We start from the raw sequence: 21,441 nt of genomic DNA, 5'->3' as shown, positions 1-21,441 counted from the left end.
CTTTTTTTTAAAGGTACACTACATGGGATCTTTTGTTTCAGCTCAAGAAACATGGGACCAACACTTTACATGTCACATTTTTATTTACTGTTTGTCCAATTATAATTATTGTATTCATTTTTAAGTTATATAACAACATTCTAACCTTGTTGACAATTATCTAGTGCAAATACGGTATCATTTCACTATTTCCATCCGTTTGGATCAGTTTCAAATGGGGGACTTTTATTTTGAATGCGAACCGGAAATTCCACTATTGTGGTTCATCCTTATTGTGGCTAGCTTCAGGATTGGATGAAAATGTTTTGATTTCAAACACCCTTTTTTTGTGGAGTAAACAAAGACTGACTGACCTAAATAGGCTACCCAACTCTGTCGTCTAAAATATGTCTAAACTACAGTTGTTGCGTGTGTTTTTAAATGAGCGTTTATCGGCGGCTGCTGTGGAGATTTTCGGGGCAGTTGAGAAAACGGTAGTGGAGTACCAGGAGGAGAATGATCGGCTACGGAGACTTCTGCGGAGGACACCGGTGATACCGCTATGTAGAATAGGTTCGTATTTAGATATACTGGTAGCTAGCTATAGTTCTACTGAATTAATAAACTGGTTAGACAAAAATCACAATTTGAACCATTTTTAAAACATTGTATTTAAATGTTTTACTTTTGATTTATTTATCTACCTATCTGGATGGCTAACTAGCTACTGTAGCTAGTAATTGTTCTCTCCATGTTGCTCTATTGGTCTATACATCAATTACGCTTTTAGCTGCGAATGTGTAGCCTACAAGATGTAATAAACCATTGAAACAATTAACAATTGTTATGTATGATTCAATAGTTGTCTGCATATTTGATTACTTATCTAAAGATAGAGATATAGCCAGGCCCAGACCCACAGACCGGTCTGATTGATTCAGTTGACGGGAATAACCAGGAAGGGAAGGCTGTCTCGCTCTGTACTCTTGTTAGCCAAACGGCTCATATTGCGATTTTGGAAATAGGAAACTATCTACCTTTTGAAATGGGATTATGGGATTTAGGGAATGTAATACACATGGAAAAGATTCTATACAATACCTCCAATAGAAGTCCATTGTTTAAAAAAATATGGCAGCCGATACTGGATAAATGGTCCAGTCCCCCTTCATAACTGTGTTGATGATCTGCTGCTACTCTGTGCTGTACTCCACTCTATATTTATTTTTTGTTTAACTACATTGCATTGAATTGCATTTATTTTGGGGGTAACTGACATGTACAATGTGGACCCATAGTATCTCACTTTTAAAAGTATTAATTAAAACGCTTGTTTCCCGAAGTGGTCCTCAATGGTAAAAACAATAACACACACAATGATTAAAAGGCCAGACAAAATTACAAACAACCATAAATACATTCATTTATATTGACATCCTAAAAAGGGGCACTATTCACTACACCTTCTCCCTAAACCTTAAAAATCAACCATATTAATTTCACATTAAAACAATCTATTAATTGCACATACCTAGATAGACAGGGCAGCCGTGCATCTAGCCCCTAGGCAACTTTGCAGTAATTCGTTTTTTAAATGTGTTATACAGGCATTGTGGGTCTCTCTCTCTGTCTCTCTCTCTCTCTCTCTCTGTCTCTCTCTGTCTCGCGCTACACCTGAAATAACATTAATGTGACCAATCAAATGTGATTTGATTTGATTCAAATAAATACACCTGACCAGCAGTAGGGGTCACAAGGTCGCAGTTGAGTGTTTTCTCTTAGACAACCTTGTCCAAATGTAAACCTTTGTCTACTTTTTAAAGATATTTCTACTTAGTCTTTGTTTGATCTCCAAGGGGAGGCTGTTCCATAGACAAATGCCTGTATAGAAAGACGTGCTCCTCACAGTACTGATTACTCTGGGGATTTTACAAGACATAACACTAGCTCTGGTATTGTGACTGTGTTGGTTTTATAGACCATATCAATGTGGTTTTTCATGTAACCTGGTGCACAATCATTTAATATGTCAAACATATGATTAAGTTTAAGTTGGTCCACTCTGGACTTCAAAGGCACAAGCCCACATCCCGGAACTCCTGTACCTGTATATGGGCCTAGGGAGGACATTCATCATATACCTGATAACATGATGTGGGTCATTCAGCATATACCTGATAACATTATGTGGGTCCTAGGTGGGGGGGGGGGGGGAGGACATTCATCATATATTTGATAACATTATGTGGTCCTGGGGGGAGGACATTCATCATATACCTGATAACATTATGTGGTCCTGGGGGGAGGACATTCATCATATACCTGATAACATTATGTGGTCCTGGGGGGAGGACATTCATCATATACCTGATAACATTATGTGGGTCCTAGGGGGGGTGGGGGACATTCAGCATATACCTGATAACATTATGTGGGTCCTAGGTGGGGGGGGGGAGGACATTCATCATATACCTGATAACATTATGTGGGTCCTAGGTGGGGGGGGGGGAGGACATTCATCATATACAGTGGGGAGAACAAGTATTTGATACACTGCCGATTTTGCAGGTTTTCCTACATACAAAGCCTGTAGAGGTCTGTAATTTTTATCATAGGTACCCTTCAACTGTGAGAGACTGAATCTAAAACAAAAATCCAGATAATCACATTGTATGATTTTTAAGTAATTAATTTGCATTTTATTGCATGACATAAGTATTTGATCACCTACCAACCAGTAAGAATTCCGGCTCTCACAGACCTGTTAGTTTTTCTTTAAGAAGCCCTCCTGTTCTCCACTAATTACCTGTATTAACTGCACCTGTTTGAACTCGTTACCTGTATAAAAGACACCTGTCCACACACTCAATCAAACAGACTCCAACCTCTCCACAATGGCCAAGACCAGAGAGCTGTGTAAGGACATCAGGGATAAAATTGTAGACCTGCACAAGGCTGGGATGGGCTACAGGACAATAGGCAAGCAGCTTGGTGAGAAGGCAACAACTGTTGGCCCAATTATTAGAAAATGGAAGAAGTTCAAGATGACGGTCAATCACCCTCAGTCTGGGGCTCCATACAAGATCTCACCTCGTGGGGCATCAATGATCATGAGGAAGGTGAGGGATCAGCCCAGAACTACACTGCAGGACCTGGTCAATGACCTGAAGAGAACTGGGACCACAGTCTCAAAGAAAACCATTAGTAACACACTACACCGTCATGGATTAAAATCCTGCAGCGCACGCAAGGTCCCCCTGCTCAAGCCAGCGCATGTCCAGGCCCGTCAGAAGTTTGCCAATGAACATCTGGATGATCCAGAGGAGGAATGGGAGAAGGTCATGTGGTCTGATGAGACAAAAATAGAGCTTTTTGGTCTAAACTCCACTCGCCGTGTTTGGAGGAAGAAGAAGGATGAGTACAACCCCAAGAACACCATCCCAACTGTGAAGCATGGAGGTGGAAACATCATTCTTTGGGGATGCTTTTCTGCAAAGGGGACAGGACGACTGCACCGTATTGAGGGGAGGATGGATGGGGCCATGTATCGCGAGATCTTGGCCAACAACCTCCTTCCCTCAGTAAGAGCATTGAAGATGGGTCGTGGCTGGGTCTTCCAGCATGACAACGACCCAAAACACACAGCCAGGGCTACTAAGGAGTGGCTCCGTAAGAAGCATCTCAAGGTCCTGCAGTGGCCTAGCCAGTCTCCAGACCTGAACCCAATAGAAAATCTTTGGAGGGAGCTGAAAGTCCGTATTGCCCAGCGACAGCCCCGAAACCTGAAGGATCTGGAGAAGGTCTGTATGGAGTAGTGGGCCAAAATCCCTGCTGGAGTGTGTGCAAACCTGGTCAAGAACTACAGGAAACGTAGGATCTCTGTAATTGCAAACAAAGGTTTCTGTACCAAATATTAAGTTCTGCTTTTCGGATGTATCAAATACTTATGTCATGCAATAAAATGCAAAATAATTACTTAAAAATCATACAATGTGATTTTCTGGATTTTTGTTTTAGATTCCGTCTCTCACAGTTGAAGTGTACCTATGATAAAAATTACAGACCTCTACATGCTTTGTAAGTAGGAAAACCTGCAAAATCGGCAGTGTATCAAATACTTGTTCTCCCCACTGTACCTGATAACATTATGTGGTCATGGGGGGGGGGGACACATTCATCATATACCTGATAACATTATGTGGGTCCTAGGTGGGGGGGGGGGGACATTCATCATATACCTGATAACATTATGTGGGTCCCAAGGGGGGGACATTCATCATATACCTGATAACATTATGTGGGTCCTAGGTGGTGGAGGGTGGGGGACATTCAGCATATACCTGGTAACATTATGTGGGTCCTGGGGGGGGGACATTCAGCATATACCTGGTAACATTAAGCATTAAGTGGGTCGTGGGGGGGGGGGGGGGGACATTCAGCATATACCTGATAACATTATGTGGTCCTAGGTTACCAGGTATATGATGAATGTCTCCCCTAGGACCCACATAATGTTACCAGGTATATGCTGAATGTCCCCCCCCCCCTAGGACCACATAATGTTATCAAGGAATATGCTGAATGTCCCCCCCACCCCCCCCCCCCCCAGGACACACATAATGTTATCAGGTATATGCTTACGAGCCTGCTGCTGCCTACCACCGCTCAGTCAGACTGCTCTATCAAATATCAAATCTGAGACTTAATTATAATATAATACACACACAGAAATATGAGCCTTAGGTCATTAATATGGTCAAATCCGGAAACTATAATTTCGAAAACAAAATGTTTATTCTTTCAGTGAAATACAGAACCGTTCCGTATTTTATCGAACGGGTGGCAACCCTAAGTCTGAAAATTGCTGTTACATTTTACAACCTTCAATGTTATGTCATATTTATGTAAAATTCTGGCAAATTAATTACGGTCTTTGTTAGGAAGAAATGGTCTTCACACAGTTCACAACGAGCCAGGCGGCCCAGACTGCTGCATATACCCCGACTCTGCTTGCACAGAACGCAAGAGAAGTGACACAATTTCCCTAGTTAATATTGCCTGCTAACATGAATTTCTTTTAAATATGCAGATTTAAAAAAACATATAATCGCCGTCCAAAAATTACGATTATCGATTGTTATGAAAACTTGAAATCGGCCCTAATTAATTGGCCATGCCGATTAATCGGTCGATCTCTAATATGGACCACCTAGTACTACTAGTAGAAATTTTATTTTTTTCTGAATGTGATGTTTTGTTCCTCTACATTTGTGATTCCATTCAACACTACAGTGAATGTCAATGTTTGTATATCTGTTTTTTTCGTATAGGAAAGTTATTAAAAAATATATCTTTAAAAAATTGTCTGAGTCAACAAAGGCATTTTGAAATGGCATTGTGCACTCAGGCATGTCTAAAGTCTATATAGGTAACCTGTGGTCCTCCTCTCCCTCCCTTCAGACTCTCTGCAGCTCTCTGTCTCTGAAGAGGAGGTTCCCCCTGAGCAGCAGCATTGTGAGCAGGAGTGGAGCCCCAGTCTGAGGCAGAAGGACCCAGAGACCATACAGATTAAAGAGGAACAGGAGGAAGTCAGGACCAGTCAGGAGGAAGAGCAGCTTCAAGGGCGCTTTGATACCAAAGACTCCATATTCACTCCTTCCTGTGTGAAAAGTGAATGTGATCAGGAGGACCCATGTCAAGAAGCCGTACGAGCTGAATACCCAACTCTCAGTCCACTGAAAACATCTAAACTACACTTGTTTCGTGTGTTTTTAAATGAATGTTTAACGGCATCTGCTGCTGTGGAGATTTTTGGTGCGGTTGAGGAAACTGTAGCAGAGTACCAGGAGGAGAATGATCGGCTACGGAGACTGCTGCGGATCACACCAGAGATAAAACTATGTAGAATAGGTTCGTATGTAGATCTACTGATAGTCAGCAATAGTTCTAGTAAATTAATAAACTGTTTATTGTTTGTGATCACCATTTAAAAAAAAATGTAAGCATTTTTATTTATTTTTTACTTTTACCTTGAATGGATGATTAATAGCCCCGACATGTCAATGCTTTCCCTTGCTTGGACAACCTAGGGTTTAATGGAAAGAGATTTCCAGGTTAAGGGGGGACTTAGACAGCAGCTTCACATTTTTCCAATTACAAACACCTATATGTCCCCTGCCTGTCACGAATGTTGAGTAAAATTATATTTGAACTTTCCCGGAAAGTTGGTCTTTATTTTGCACTTTTGACTCCAGTGCTTCATGGGAGTTATTCAACATCCGTTTTGATTAGCTGAGGATGATGATTTGGTCAAGTGTTAAACGTTTTATCTAGAAAACACTTGATCCTTGATTATGATACAATTTTGTAAACCTTTGAACCCTCAACTTAATTATCATCCAAAAATACCTTTACAAATACAAAAGATACACTTCCTGTTTTAAAAACAGATTTACACAGAGTTTCTTTTTTTGTGTTCCCTCCCCGAGTTTCCATTAGCGCAGGAAGTGTCGTAATTCAGGGTAATGTGCAACTCAAAACACCTCTGTGGTAATGTGTTAAAACAATACACAGTGAGTGTATCTTTTTATATTTGTAAAATTATTTTGCGGTGCACAGGAGGGTGGTGGCACCTTAATTGGGGAGGATGGACTCGTGGTAATGGCTGAAGCGGAATTAGTGGAATATCAAATAAATCATGCTTTCCATGTGTTTGATGCCTTTCCATTTGCTCCGTTCCGGACATTATTATGAGCCGTCCTCCCCTCAGCAGCCTCCTGTGCTACGGTGATATGAAAGTAAAGTTTCTAAGGTTTTCAAAATAGTTGTTTTAAAAACAGCCATTTTTAGTCAGCTGATTCTAGTTATTCCTTCTGGGTAGTTCTAGTCAAGCAGCTTACAATGCTGACTAGACCGGGCACGCACGTGTGTCCGAGTGCACCATCGCACGCATGTTGATTTTTGTCCATCCACACCAGACGCGATCAGGACATGCAGGTTGAAATATAAAAATGAACTCTGAACCAACTGTATTAATTTGGGAATAGGTCGAAACACAGGAAACATTCATGGACATTTAGCTAGCTAGCTAGCTAGCTTGCTGTTTCAAGCTAATTTGTCCTGGGATATAAACATTGGGTTGTTATTTTACCTGAAATGCACAAGGTCCTTTTTTTCTGGATCTTTGTAGAATTTTCACCCATTTTGAGTCACACAAAATCGTGTGTTCTCTACTCTGACAATTAATCCACAGATAAAAGGGGAACGCTAGTTAGTTTCTAGTAATCTATCCTCCTTCAGGTGTCTTCGTCTGTGGACTTTATATGGCGGTTGGCAACCAACTTTAAGGTGTGTTACCATCACCAACTGGACTGGAGTGTGGACCTCAGTTCATCTTTCAATCTCCAACGTGGGTATATGCTCTTAAAAACCACTGAGGAAATGGGAGAGGTGGGACTTGGAGTGCATGAAGCGTAAAAATAGTTATATTGTAGCGCCTGGCTACCCAGATGCGCGAGAGCAGTGTGGGTGAAATGATTGAGTAACATGTATGTATACATTTATTTTTGCAACGCTCGCGCACACAAAGTGGGCAGTGTGGTCATCATGTTAGTCTCCCATAAGAGGACCACCAATTTCCTTTAGTTCTTATTGGTCAAGGTCACACCAGTCATTATTATGTAAGCCTATCAGCAGTCAACATTCCCGGGATGTTCAGTGTAGGACCCCAGCAAGAGCATACCAAAAACAGTACAGTATGAAGATAGGCAGAAACTGCTTCTCCAATAGAAATCCCCGATCACACTTGTAGGTGACGTTGGCTAGCTAAGCTCACGCGTAGAGCCAATGACGTGTTTCTAACGGTCGTCTCGTGCCGAACTGAGCGTGTGCAGGCCGTCCAATCAAAGGCACTCCTTCGATATAAAGTTGTTTTTGACGAAAATGAAAACTTGTCAGTTTGTCACTTTCACGAGGTTGGAGTAATAACATGTTCAACTACTTAAGACGTTGGCTCGAATCTAGGTTGTGCCTTTAGATTTCAAGAAAATGTACAACTAAGGAAGAATTGTTCACTTCTCAAACCCCTGCTTGGTCTGTTTCGCAAGCGTTCCCAGAAGTCTTGTGATGTTGCGCCTCTGGGTTTAGAAACTCTGAGTATACCACAGACAGAAAGAGAAACCCAGACTAGTCGTTGGGCCTGTCTGGGGGTATCGTCGGACGGGGCCACAGTGTCCCCCGACCCACCCCTGTCTCATTCTCCAGTATCTATGCTAAAATAGTCTATGTGCCTAGGGGGCTAGGGTCAGTCTGTTTTATCTGGTGTAATTCTCCTGTCTTATCTGGTGTCCTGTGTGAATTTAAGTATGCTCCCTCTAATTCTCTCTCCCTCCCGGAGGACCTGAGCCCTAGGGTCATGCCTCAGGACTACCTGGCCTGATGACTCATGGATGTCCCAGTCCACCTGGTTGTGCTGCTGCTCCAGTTTCAACTGTTCTGCCTGCGGCTAGGGAACCCTGACCTGTTCACCGGATGTGCTATCTTGTCCCAGACGTGCTGTTTTCGACTCCCTCACTCTCTCTACCGCACCTGCTGTCTCAACCTCTGAATGCTCGGCTATGAAAAGCCAACTGACATTTACTCCTGAGCTACTGAGGTACTCCTGAGGTACAACCACTGATTATTATTTGACCCTGGTGGCCATCTATGAACGTTTGAACATCTTGAAGAACAATCTGGCCTTAAATGGCCATGTATTCTTATAATCTCTACCCGGCACAGCCAGAAGAGGACTGGCCACCCCTCAGAGCCTGGTTCTTCTCTAGATTTCTTCCTAGGTTCCTGCCTTTCTAGGGAATTTTTCCTAGCCACCGTGCTACTACATCTGCATGCTGTTTGGGGTTTTAGGCTGGGTTTCTGTATAAGCACTTTGTGACATCTTCTGATGTAAAAAAGGGCTTTAAAAATAATGAAAGACATTCAATTACGCTCCTCCTACACCACCTCAACTGACAGACGCCATAACGTATTAACCCAGCCACACACACACACACACAACCTCCACACTGTTCCACCCATTGTGTATTGCGATGTCATGGATCTATATGACTCCGGCATCACTAGCTCCCACTGTAAACGACACAGGTGAACTATCTTAGGGTTAAGTTAGTTAGAAATATCTTTGAGCAGAGCAGATATGAGAAATGTGCTTTCTGGAAAAGGGGAGTGATACCTAGTCAGTTGTACAACTAAATGCATTCAATTGAAATGTGTCTTCCCCTTTTTATTTCTCTCCTGACGGCCACTACATTTTCCCTCTCCTGCTACTTGTCCTTCTGATGTCACATACCTTTGCTGTTCTGTTTTTTTAAGCGTGCACCTTAACTTCAGTTCCAAGAGATCTTTGTCTTGTGGGTTTGGAGCCAAGTAGAATCTGTAAATAATTATATTGTGTTGAGCTCGTTGTGGCCCTGCTACACTACAGCCATCGGGCGTCCCCGCGTTTGCCGTGTAGACATCAGCCATTGAGGGAACGCTTCCTTTGAAATCAATGGGATTATGCTGAGCCGTAGTGCATAGGTCAAAGGCCCACACGTCTTCGGTCGAAAGCGGGGAGGGAGGAGATCCCTTCTCAAATGGAACAGTCATTTGTGCTGCTTGGTCATGTTGTCAACAAGGTAGCATGACGCATCGTCCAGAAACATACAACATCTCTTTACCGTCAAATAAATATTTGAATTTTCTTAGTATTTTCCATTTTTTGAAGGAAGATAACCCGTTTTTAATCAAAACCAATCACTTCTGCATGGGAAAACACAGAATCCTACTCATTACTACACGTGTTTAATTACGTCACTTTTGTTTTGAGCCAATTTAGCCATGGAATTTGAACAGGGAACCTGAGCTCAACCCAGGGAGAAAGCCCAGTTCCAAATCATATGCGATCAACTTTCTGCGGAAGCAAAACACACCTACACGGGCGCACAGACAGGATTAATCAAACCCCTCAATGAAAGCTGATGAAAGCTAATGTTGCGTCACGCCACGCCCAATGGCAGCGTCCAAGCTGAAGAATCAATGACGTTCAATTTTGGAAGGCTGACAGGCACCTTCATTCTATCTTGTGAATTTAAATAATGAGAAATAAAGTTAATTTAGGTTGCATTATAGTCTCCACTAGACACCACTGGCTATTTTACTAAACTTGATGAAGTCAAGAAGATACTAGCTAGTAGAAACTCTAGGTTACGTTGACAATGTTCCCGATGTAAACAAAAGCAGCATGTGTAATTAGAGGATCCTTTAGTACAGGGATCATCAGCTAGATTAAGCCGCGGGCTGATCTTTATCTTGAGCAGATGGGAGCCGGAACATAATTGCAAATAAGAAGCCCAAACAGTTATAATATTTGACTTAAAACATAATCATTTCAGACTTTGCTTACATTTGTATATGATCACCTGTCTTTCTGTTATGCGTTGGAAATACTTGGGAACAGATTTGAATCACTTGGAGCTGATTTCCTGGTGTTTTTACAGTCTTCAATGTCCAACAAATAATCTACACCAAAAACTTTTTTGGGGGGGCCCAAATAAAACCTCCCGCGGGTCAAATTTGACACCGTGGGCTGCCAGTTCGTGAACCCTGATTTAGTACAGCCACTACCAACAATATAAGAGTACTTGCTAAAAACTGGACCAAAGCTATTGTACTGGCACATAACGGATGATTATGGTACACTAGAGGAAATTAGAATAGCGAAGTTTTTTCCCCTCTGCTCCGTTCTCAAAATAACACGCTCCTCTGTCGCTGGTAGAACGCGATGTTGCTGGCATAGCAACGCGCCGCTTATAGTGGATCTAAAGCGTTAGCTAGCTCACACACTCCCGTTAGCGTTAGCATTTGCATTAAGAATGAATGGGCAGTTAGCAAGCTGGTTAGCGATGTTAGCCGTTTCCTTCAACTAAACCCACCTTAACCTATACCTTTCTTTCCATTAAACCCCTCTTAACCTTGACATCTCCTTCCATGAAACCCTCCTTAACCTGGACATCTCTTTCTATTTACCTCCCCCTTAACCTTGACATCTCTTCCCATTAAACCCCCCCTTAACCTGGACATCTCTTTCTATTTACCTCCCCCTTAACCTGGACATCTCTTCCCATTGAACCCTCCTTAACCTGGACATCTCTTCCCATTAAACCCTCCTTAACCTGGACATCTCTTTCTATTTACCTCCCCCTTAACCTGGACATCTCTTCCCATTAAACCCTCCTTAACCTGGACATCTCTTCCCATTAAACCCCCCCTTAACCTGGACATCTCTTCCCATTAAACCCTCCTTAACCTGGACATCTCTTTCTATTTAACCCCCCTTAAACTGGACATCTCCTTCTACTAAACCCTCCTTAACCTGGACATCTCTTCCCATTGAACCCTCCTTAACCGGGACATCTCTTCCCATTGAACCCTCCTTAACCTGGACATCCGCCTGATCCCTGTTCTGATCAGACATGAAATTAAAAGTCATAGAGATCTATAATTCGTGAGTGATTCCAAATTCTGTTATAAATAACGTCTGCTCCTCCTCTCCCTCCCTTCAGACTCCCTGCAGCTCTCTGTCTCTGAAGAGGAGGTTCCCCCTGAGCAGCAGCACTGTGAGCAGGAGTGGAGCCCCAGTCTGGGTCAGAAGGACCCAGAGACCACACAGATTAAAGAGGAACAGGAGGAAGTCAGGACCAGTCAGGAGGAAGAGCAGCTTCAAGTTCTGGAGGCTGATATCGTAGAGTTCAATTTCACTCCTCCTTGTGTAAAAAGTGAACGTGATCAGGAGGACCCACTTTGGTCCTTGACTCTTCCCCAAACCCAGACTGTGGAGAACAGAGAGAGTCACTCTAAACCAGTGGATCTGAAACCTTTTGTCCATGTGACCCACTTAAATGGTCTTGAACTTCCAGATAATGACAGCAATGCCTCCAGCCACAGTTCAGCTGTAAGCAGCGACACAGTAGGACTTGACAGCAGCCCACCATTGGATCCCAGTCCACCATTGGATCCCAGCCCACCATTGGATCCCAGTCCACCATTGGATCCCAGTCCACCATTGGATCCCAGTCCACCATTGGATCCCAGCCCACCATTAGAGAAACACTGTTCCAAACCCAGCACCACATCTAGAAAAACTCACCACTGCCGTGACTGTGGTGAAACATTTGCTCTGAAAGCTGACCTGCAGAGACATATGACTCTCTTCAGTAAGAGACCCAGTGAATGTAGTTCCTGCCAAAAACGCTACAACTCCACCTGTAAACTGAAGGCCCATGTCCGACGCTGTCACAGTGGGAAACCCTGCACCTGCCCTGTTTGTGGAAAGACCTTCAAATACAAAGGCTATCTTTCCAAGCACTTAAGGATTCACACAGGAGAGAAACCATTCAGCTGTGGTGACTGTGGGAAAAGATTCACTCAGAAAGGGAACCTAACCGAACATGTACTGACTCACACAGGAGAGAAACCATTTAGCTGTGGTGACTGTGGGAAAAGCTTCAGTCTCAAGAAGACACTAACGGATCATATACGGACTCACACAGGAGAGAAACCATTTAGCTGTGGTGACTGTGGGAAAAGCTTCAATAAGAAGGGACACCTTTCCGTGCATCAACTGACTCACACAGGTGAGAAACCTTTTAGCTGTGGTGACTGTGGGAAAAGCTTCAGTCAGAAGGGGAACCTAAGTATTCATAAACTGACTCACATAGGAGAGAAACCTTTTAGCTGTGGAGAATGCGGGAAAAGCTTTGGGCTCAAGCGGCACCTAACCATGCATAAACTGACTCACACAGGAGAGAAACCATTTAGCTGTGGAGATTGCGGGAAAAGCTTTAATCGCAAGGAGGTCTTAACCATGCATATACGGACTCACACAGGAGAGAAACCATTTATCTGTGGAGACTGTGGGAAAAGCTTCAGGCATAAAGGGTCCCTTAAGATACATATATTGGCTCACACAGGAGAGAAACCATTTAGCTGTGGTGACTGTGGGAAAAGCTTCAATCAAAGGGGGAACCTAAACATGCATATACGGACTCACACCAGAGATAATTCATTTTGTTGTGGTGACTGTGGGAAAAGCTTCAATCAGAGGGGGAACTTAACCACGCATATACAAACTCACACCAGAGATAATTCATTTCGATGTGGAGACTGTGGGGAAAACTTCAATGAGAAGGGGCACCTAATTGAACACATACGGACTCACACAGGAGAGAAACCATACAGGTGTGGTGACTGTGGGAAAAGCTTCATTCAGAAGGCGGACCTAAGGAGGCATATACTGACTCACACAGGAGAGAAACCACATGGCTGCTCTGTCTGTGGTAAAAGATTCACTCAGAAGTCTCATCTGCTGAGGCATGTGGATAAAATCCACAAAGGAAGAAAACAGGACAGAAACTGAAAGAGTGGAGAGCATTAGGACAAAGAGATTGTTTGTCAGGTAAGTGAATAAAAAGGCAGGATGTGGACAAATCTCTTAGGAAGCAACAGTGAGTTATGGCCCTCATCAAATATGCAGACGACATGGCTCTGGTTGCTTGCCTGGAGGTCAAGTCCATCTCCAGCTACTCCCAGTTCATTGACTGCCTCTTGACGTGGTTTGACAATATCTTAGGAGCTCAGTCTGGTTCTCAACTTACTATTAAGGCTCAGAATAGTAGAATACACCAGGTCCAATTCAGACATTTGGTTGTGCATCAGCAGTTTGTTTGTCACTGACAGTCACTCAATTAGCGATGTCGGCTAACAATTTTTAGATTGGAAGTTAGTCTAACCAGCTATCTAACCTTAGTAGTAATCACTGCTGAATACCGACCGGGCAGGGAATGTGCCCAGGGGCCCATATTAACGTGGAATAAGTCATTACGGCAGGGGGGTGGCAGGGCAGGGGGGTGGCAGGGCAGGGGGGTTAAGGGCAGAACCCTAGTGGTTAGAGCATTGGGCCAGTAACCAAAAGGTTGCTCGATCGAATCCCTGAGCTGACAAGGTAAAAATCTGTCCTTCTGCCCCTGAATAAGGCAATTAACCCACTGTTCCTAGGCCATAATTGTAAATAAGAATTTGTTCTTAACTGACTAACCTTAAATAAAGGTTAAATAAGGTTAAATTACTGTCACGATCGTCGTAAAGTGAAAGAGAGGAGGACCAAGGCGCAGCGTGATAGCAATACATCTTTACTTTAATAAAGACAAAAACGAAGATCACTATACAAACAAATCAAAACAATAAACCGACGAACGTGAAGCTATACAAACTAAGTGCTAACATGCAACATAGACATAGACAATCACCCACAAACTACCTAATGACTATGGTTGCCTAAATATGGCTCCCAATCAGAGACAACGATAGACAGCTGTCTCTAATTGAGAACCAATCTAGGCAACCATAGACATACATACACCTAGACTAAACATTGCCCCATAAACATACAAAAAACCCTAGACAATACAAAACACATACATCCCCCATGTCACACCCTGACCTAACTAAAATAATAAAGAAAACAAAGATAACTAAGGCCAGGGCGTGACAATACCCCCCCCCAAAGGTGCGGACTCTGGCCGCAAAACCTGACATAGAAGGGGAGGGTCCGGGTGGGCCTTCTTACGGCGGCGGCTCGGGTGCGGGACGTGGCCCCCACTCCACCATAGTCAATACCCGCTTTGGTGGCGCCTCTGGAGCGAGGACCCTTACAGCGAGTCCCGGACTGAAGACTATCCTAGAGGGCACCACTGGACGGAGGGGCAGCTCCGGACTGAGGGGCAGCTCCGGACTGAGGGGCAGCTCCGGACTGAGGGGCAGCTCCGGACTGAGGGGCAGCTCCGGACTGAGGGGCAGCTCCGGACTGAGGGGCAGCTCCGGACTGAGGGGCAGCTCCGGACTGAGGGGACTGAGGGGCAGCTCCGGACTGAGGGGCAGCTCCGGACTGAGGGGCAGCTCATGACTGGAGGGCAGCTCATGACTGGAGGGCTCTGGCAGGTCCTGGCTGACTGACGACTCTGGCAGGTCCTGGCTGACTGACGACTCTGGCAGGTCCTGGCTGACTGACGACTCTGGCAGGTCCTGGCTGACTGACGGCTCTGGCAGGTCCTGGCTGACTGACGGCTCTGGCAGGTCCTGGCTGACTGACGGCTCTGGCAGGTCCTGGCTGACTGACGGCTCTGGCAGGTCCTGGCTGACTGACGGCTCTGGCAGGTCCTGGCTGACTGACGGCTCTGGCAAGTCCTGGCTGACTGACGGCTCTGGCAGGTCCTGGCTGACTGACGGCTCTGGCAGGTCCTGGCTGACTGGCGGCTCTGGCAGGTCCTGGCTGACTGGCGGCTCTGGCAGGTCCTGGCTGACTGGCGGCTCTGGCGGCTCCTGGCTGACGGGCGGCACTGGCGGCTCCTGACTGGCGGGCGGCTCTGGCGGCTCCTGACTGACGGGCGGCTCTGGCGGCTCCTGACTGACGGGCGGCTTTGACGGCTCCGGACAAACGGGCGGTTCAGACGGCGCTGGGCAGACGGGCGGCGCAGGCGGCGCTGGGCAGACGGACGGCTCAGATGGCGCTTGGCAGACGGGCAGCGCAGGACAGACGGGTAGCTCAGACGGCGCTGGGCAGACGGGTAGCTCAGACGGCGCTGGGCAGACGGCAGACTCCGGCCGGCTGAGGCGCACAGTAGGCCTGGTGCGTGGTGCCGGAACTGGTGGCACCGGGCTGGGGACACGCACCTCAGGGCTAGTGCGGGGAGGATGAACAGGGCGTACTGGACTCTGGAGACGCACAGGAAGCTTGGTGCGTGGTGTTGGCACTGGTGGTACTGGGCCGAGGACACGCACCTCAGGGCGAGTGCGGGGAAGAGGAACAGGGCGTCCTGGACTGCCGAGGCGCACTATAGGCCTGGTACGTGGTGACGGAACTGGTGGTACCGGGCTGGGGACACGCACCTCAAGGCTAGCGCGGGGAGCAGGAACAGGGCGCACAGGGCTCTGGAGACGCACAGGAGGCTTGGTGCGTGGTGCCGGAACTGGTGGTACCGGGCTGGGGACACGCACCTCAAGGCTAGTGCGGGGAAGAGGAACAGGGCGTATTGGACTGTCGAGGTGCACTATAGGCCTGGTGCGTGGTACCGGAACCGGAGGACTGGTACGAGGGGCTGCCACAGGAGAGCTAGTATGTGGGGCTGCTACAGGAGGTGCAGGACTAGGGAGGCGCACAGGAGGCCTGGTTCGTGGGACTGGCACTGTCATTCCCAGCCGGTTAGCACGCACCTCAGGACGAGTATGGAGAGCTGACTCAGGTAACATCACATCCCGCACACGCTCTGTCGGGTGGATGTTGTGCCTCAAGCACCAACACAGCAGCTCCCTCATTTCACTCTCCTCCAAACTCCCCATTAAATCCTTAACAGTCTCTGTATCATTCCCATTGCTCACCTCCAATATCAGCCCGACTGGCTCTGGTTCCTTCTTCGGCTCCTCACTGTAAGCACGGGAAGTTGACGCAGGTCTCCTATCTGAACTCGCCACACTCCCCATGTGCCCCTCCCCAAGAAACATTTGGCGTTTCCTCGAGGGCTTCCTACCGCGCCGTCGTGCTCCTTTCTCCAACTCCATTATCCTGTAACCCTCCTCGCACTGCTCCAGCGAATCCCAGGCGGGCTCCGGCACTTTCTCTGGATCGATCGCCCACCTGTCTATCTCTTCCCAGGTTGTTCTCCACCCATCCTTTTCCCGGGTCCATTCCTCCACAAAGCGCTGTTCCCTCCTTTCACGCTGCTTGGTCCAATTTTGGTGGGTGATTCTGTCACGATCGTCGTAAAGTGAAAGAGAGGAGGACCAAGGCGCAGCGTGATAGCAATACATCTTTACTTTAATAAAGACGAAAACGAAGAACACTATACAAACAAATCAAAACAATAAACCGACGAACGTGAAGCTATACAAACTAAGTGCTAACATGCAACATAGACATAGACAATCACCCACAAACTACCTAATGACTATGGTTGCCTAAATATGGCTCCCAATCAGAGACAACGATAGACAGCTGTCTCTAATTGAGAACCAATCTAGGCAACCATAGACATACATACACCTAGACTAAACATTGCCCCATAAACATACAACAACCCCTAGACAATACAAAACACATACATCCCCCATGTCACACCCTGACCTAACTAAAATAATAAAGAAAACAAAGATAACTAAGGCCAGGGCGTGACAATTACAAATAAAAAAATTACAAAATGTGTAGAATTGCAGGAAATTAGCTGTAAAACTGCAAGAAAAAAAATCTCTCCACCCCATGGCAAAATGTGTAGAACATAAATTTTAAAACATATATTTCTCTTCACCATCATCCACCACCATCATTCTCTTCACCATCATTTATTTGGTTTGAATGATGATCAAACACTACAGATTAAGATTCCTTTATTGTCCAATTGTACAGTTCCAAATTCAACTCCCGTTTCCATGTCAACCCCTCCTAAAGAGACGCATTCAGAAAGTATTCAGACCCTTTAACTTTTTACTTATCAATCTACACACGATACCCCATAATGACAAAGCAAAAAAAATATATAAATATTTTTACTTAAATATTATAATTATTTTTGCAAATTCATGAAAAATTAAAAACAGATACCTTATTTACATAAGTATTCAGACCCTTTGCTATGAGACTCGAAATTGAGCTCAGGTGCATCCTGTTTCCATTGATCATCAGATGTTTCTACAATTTGATGAGTCCACCTGTGGTAAATTCAATTGATTGGACATGATTTGGAAAGGCACACACCTGTCTATATAAGGTCCCACAGTTGACAGTGCATGTCAGAGCAAAAACCAAGCCATGAGGTCGAAGGAATTGTCCGTAGAGCTCCGAGACAGGATTGTGTCGAGGCACAGATCTGGGGAAGAGTTCCAAAAACAAGTAGAAGCATTGAAGGTCCCCAAGAACACAGTGGCCTCCATCATTCTTAAATGGAAGACGTTTGGAACCACCAAGACTCTTCCTAGAGCTGGCCCCCTGGCCAGACTGAGAAATCGGGGGAGAAGGGTCTTGGCCAGGGAGGTGACCAAGAACCGGATGGTCACTCTGACAGAGCTCCAGAGTTCCTCTGTGGAGATGGGAGAACCTTCCAGAAGGACAACCATCTCTGCAGCACTCCACCAATCAGGCCTTTATGGTAAAGTGGCCAGACGGAAGCCACTCCTCAGTAAAAGGCACATGACAGCCCGCTTGGAGTTTGCTAAAGGGCACCTAAAGGACTCTCAGACCATGAGAAACAAGATTCTCTGATGAAACAAATATTGAACTCTTTGGCCTGAATGTCAAGCGTCACGTCTGGAGGAAACCTGGCTCCATCCCTACGGTGAAGCATGGTGGTGACAGCATCATGCTGTGGGGATGTTTTTCAGAGGCAGGGACTGGGATCAAGGATCAAGGGAAAGATGAACGGAGCAAAATACAGAGAGATCCTTGATGAAAACCTAATCCAGAACGCTCACAATCTCAGACTGGGGCGAAGGATCACCTTCCAACAGGAAAACGAACCTAAGCACTCAGCCAAGATAACGCAGGAGTGGCTTCGGGACAAGTCTCTAAATGTCCTTGAGTGGCCCAGCCAGAGCCCGGACTTGAACCCGATCTAACATCTCTAGAGAGACCTGAAAAAAGCTGTGCAGCGACGGTCCCCATCCAACCTGACAGAGCTTGAGAGGATCTGCAGAGAAGAATGGGAGAAACTCCCCAAATACAGGTGTGCCAAGCTTGTAGCGTCATACCCAAGAAGACTCAAGGCTGTAATCGCTGCCAAAGGTGCTTCAACAAAGTACTGAGTAAAGGGTCTGAATACTTATGTAAATGTGATATTTTCATTTATTTGTAATCAATTTGATAAAAATGTCTAAAAACCTGTTTTTGCTTTTTTATTCTGGAATATTGTGATGTCATTATGGGGTATTGTGTGTAGATTGATGAGGGGGGAATTTAAAAAAAATTCATTTTAGAATAAGGCTGTAACGTAACAATGTGGAAAAGACAAGGGGGTCTGAATGCATTGTATATAGAGGTGTGAAGCAGTTGTTATGGGGGGTTAAGGGCAGGACAGCAGGTATGGCATCTAGGATTTGATAGCAGCAACCACTCACTTCTTGGGATTGGAACCCTCCGTTTGCCTCTTAAACGCTAGGCTACCTACCGCCTGTTGATGGACAGTATTGTAGGAAATAAGGCACCGGACCACAGCCATATATACTGAACAAAAATCTAAATGTAGTGTCGTTTCATGCACTGAAATAAAAAATCCCAGAAAATGTTCCATACGCACAAAAAGCTTATTTCTCTCAAATGTTGTGCACAAATTTGTTTACATCCCTGTTAGTGAGCATTTCTCCTTTGTCAATATAATCCATCCACCTGACAGGTGTGGCATATCAAGAAGCTGATTAAACAGTACGATCATTACACAGGTGCACCTTGTGCTGGGGACAAAAAAGGCCACTTTAAAATATGCAGTTTTGTCACGCAAAAACAATGCCACAGATGTCTCAAGTTTTGAGGGAATGTGCAATTGGCATGCTGACTGCAGTAATGCCCATCTGTTGCCAGATAATTAAATGTTAAGCTGCCTCCAACGTTGTTTTAGAGATTATGGCAGTGAGTGCAACCGGCCTCACAACCGCAGACCACGTGTAACCATGCCAGCCCCGGACCTCCACACACGGTTTCTTCACCTGCGGGATCGTCTGTTGCTGATGATTTTCCCTTTAAACAGCTGCATATTTTCAAGATATCATAGTGTCCACTACAAAAAGGAAAACAATAGGCCTATAGCCAATACAGCACATGGCATTCATTTTTCACATGTAAATAGCACTTTTCAGTGGTGCTCAAAGCATGCCATTCCATGAGGGCAGCATTTATTTTTCAACTCAAATCAATGAGCTCAATCAGTCCTCCATAACAACAAAATCATGAACAACAGAATAAGGCTAGCTAATAAGTCCTTAGTTTTGGGGTTATGCTCAGGTAAAACAATATGGATAATCTGTACTTCCATATTTCCAAGTCCTCTTCTTGAAGATCGAGGGGTATAACATTTATTGGATCGACTGAAATTCTGATAGACTTTGGTTTTTAATGTAAAGATATAATTGAATCATATTATTATTTGTAGTAGAAAGTAATGGGCTAGAGGAAGCCTACATAACCAACCCATAAAGTAAAATTGAACATCCATATATATACAGTGGGGAGAACAAGTATTTGATACACTGCCGATTTTGCAGGTTTTCCTACTTACAAAGCATGTAGAGGTCTGTAATTTTTATCATAGGTACACTTCAACTATGAGAGACGGAATCTAAAACAAAAATCCAGAAAATCACATTGTATGATTTTTAAGTAATTAATTTGCATTTTATTGCATGACATAAGTATTTGATACATCAGAAAAGCAGAACTTAATATTTGGTACAGAAACCTTTGTTTGCAATTACAGAGATCATACGTTTCCTGTAGTTCTTGACTAGGTTTGCACACACTGCAGCAGGGATTTTGGCCCACTCCTCCCTACAGATCTTCTCCAGATCCTTCAGGTTTCGGGGCTGTCGCTGGGCAATACGGACTTTCAGCTCCCTCCAAAGATTTTCTATTGGGTTCAGGTCTGGAGACTGGCTAGGCCACTCCAGGACCTTGAGATGCTTCTTACGGAGCCACTCCTTAGTTGCCATGGCTGTGTGCTTCGTGTTGTTGTCATGCTGGAAGACCCAGCCACGACCCATCTTCAATGCTCTTACTGAGGGAAGGAGGTTGTTGGCCAAGATCTCGCGATACATGGCCCCATCCATCCTCCCCTCAATACGGTGCAGTCGTCCTGTCCCCTTTGCAGAAAAGCATCCCCAAAGAATGATGTTTCCACCTCCATGCTTCACGGTTGGGATGGTGTTCTTGGGGTTGTAGTCATACTTCTTCTTCCTCCAAACACGGCGAGTGGAGTTAGACCAAAAAGCTCTATTTTTGTCTCATCAGACCACATGACCTTCTCCCATTCCTCCTCTGGATCATCCAGATGGTCATTGGCAAACTTCAGACAGGCCTGGACATGCACTGGCTTAAGCAGGGGGACCTTGCGTGCGCTGCAGGATTTTAATCCATGACGGCGTAGTGTGTTACTAATGGTTTTCTTTGAGACTGTGGTCCCAGCTCTCTTCAGGTCATTGACCAGGTCCTGCCGTGTAGTTCTGGGCTGATCCCTCACCTTCCTCATGATCATTGATGCCCCACGAGGTGAAATCTTGCATGGAGCCCCAGACCGAGGGTGATTGACCGTCATCTTGAACTTCTTCCATTTTCTAATAATTGCGCCAACAGTTGTTTCCTTCTCACCAAGCTGCTTGCCTATTGTCCTGTAGCCC

General features: G+C 45.2%; 1 protein-coding gene across 1 annotated transcript in view; it reads left to right on the top strand.

The window, feature by feature from the left end:
- Nucleotides 1–274: 274 nt before the first annotated feature.
- LOC139561608 (zinc finger protein 721-like) overlaps nt 275–21,441 on the top strand; it is a 66,736-nt gene continuing 45,569 nt past the window's right edge. The window contains exons 1-3 of the mRNA XM_071378828.1: nt 275–552; nt 5,440–5,889; nt 11,580–13,426. Of these exons, the coding sequence (XP_071234929.1) occupies nt 387–552; nt 5,440–5,889; nt 11,580–13,426 (2,463 nt within the window). The 5' untranslated portion in view covers nt 275–386. The remainder of the gene's footprint in view (nt 553–5,439; nt 5,890–11,579; nt 13,427–21,441) is intronic.

Source organism: Salvelinus alpinus, chromosome 31 (genome assembly GCF_045679555.1).
Source record: "Salvelinus alpinus chromosome 31, SLU_Salpinus.1, whole genome shotgun sequence".
Taxonomy (NCBI): Eukaryota; Metazoa; Chordata; class Actinopteri; order Salmoniformes; family Salmonidae; genus Salvelinus; species Salvelinus alpinus.
The sequence above is the reverse complement of the archived record's forward strand: the minus strand, read 5'-3'. Positions and strand labels throughout refer to the sequence as shown.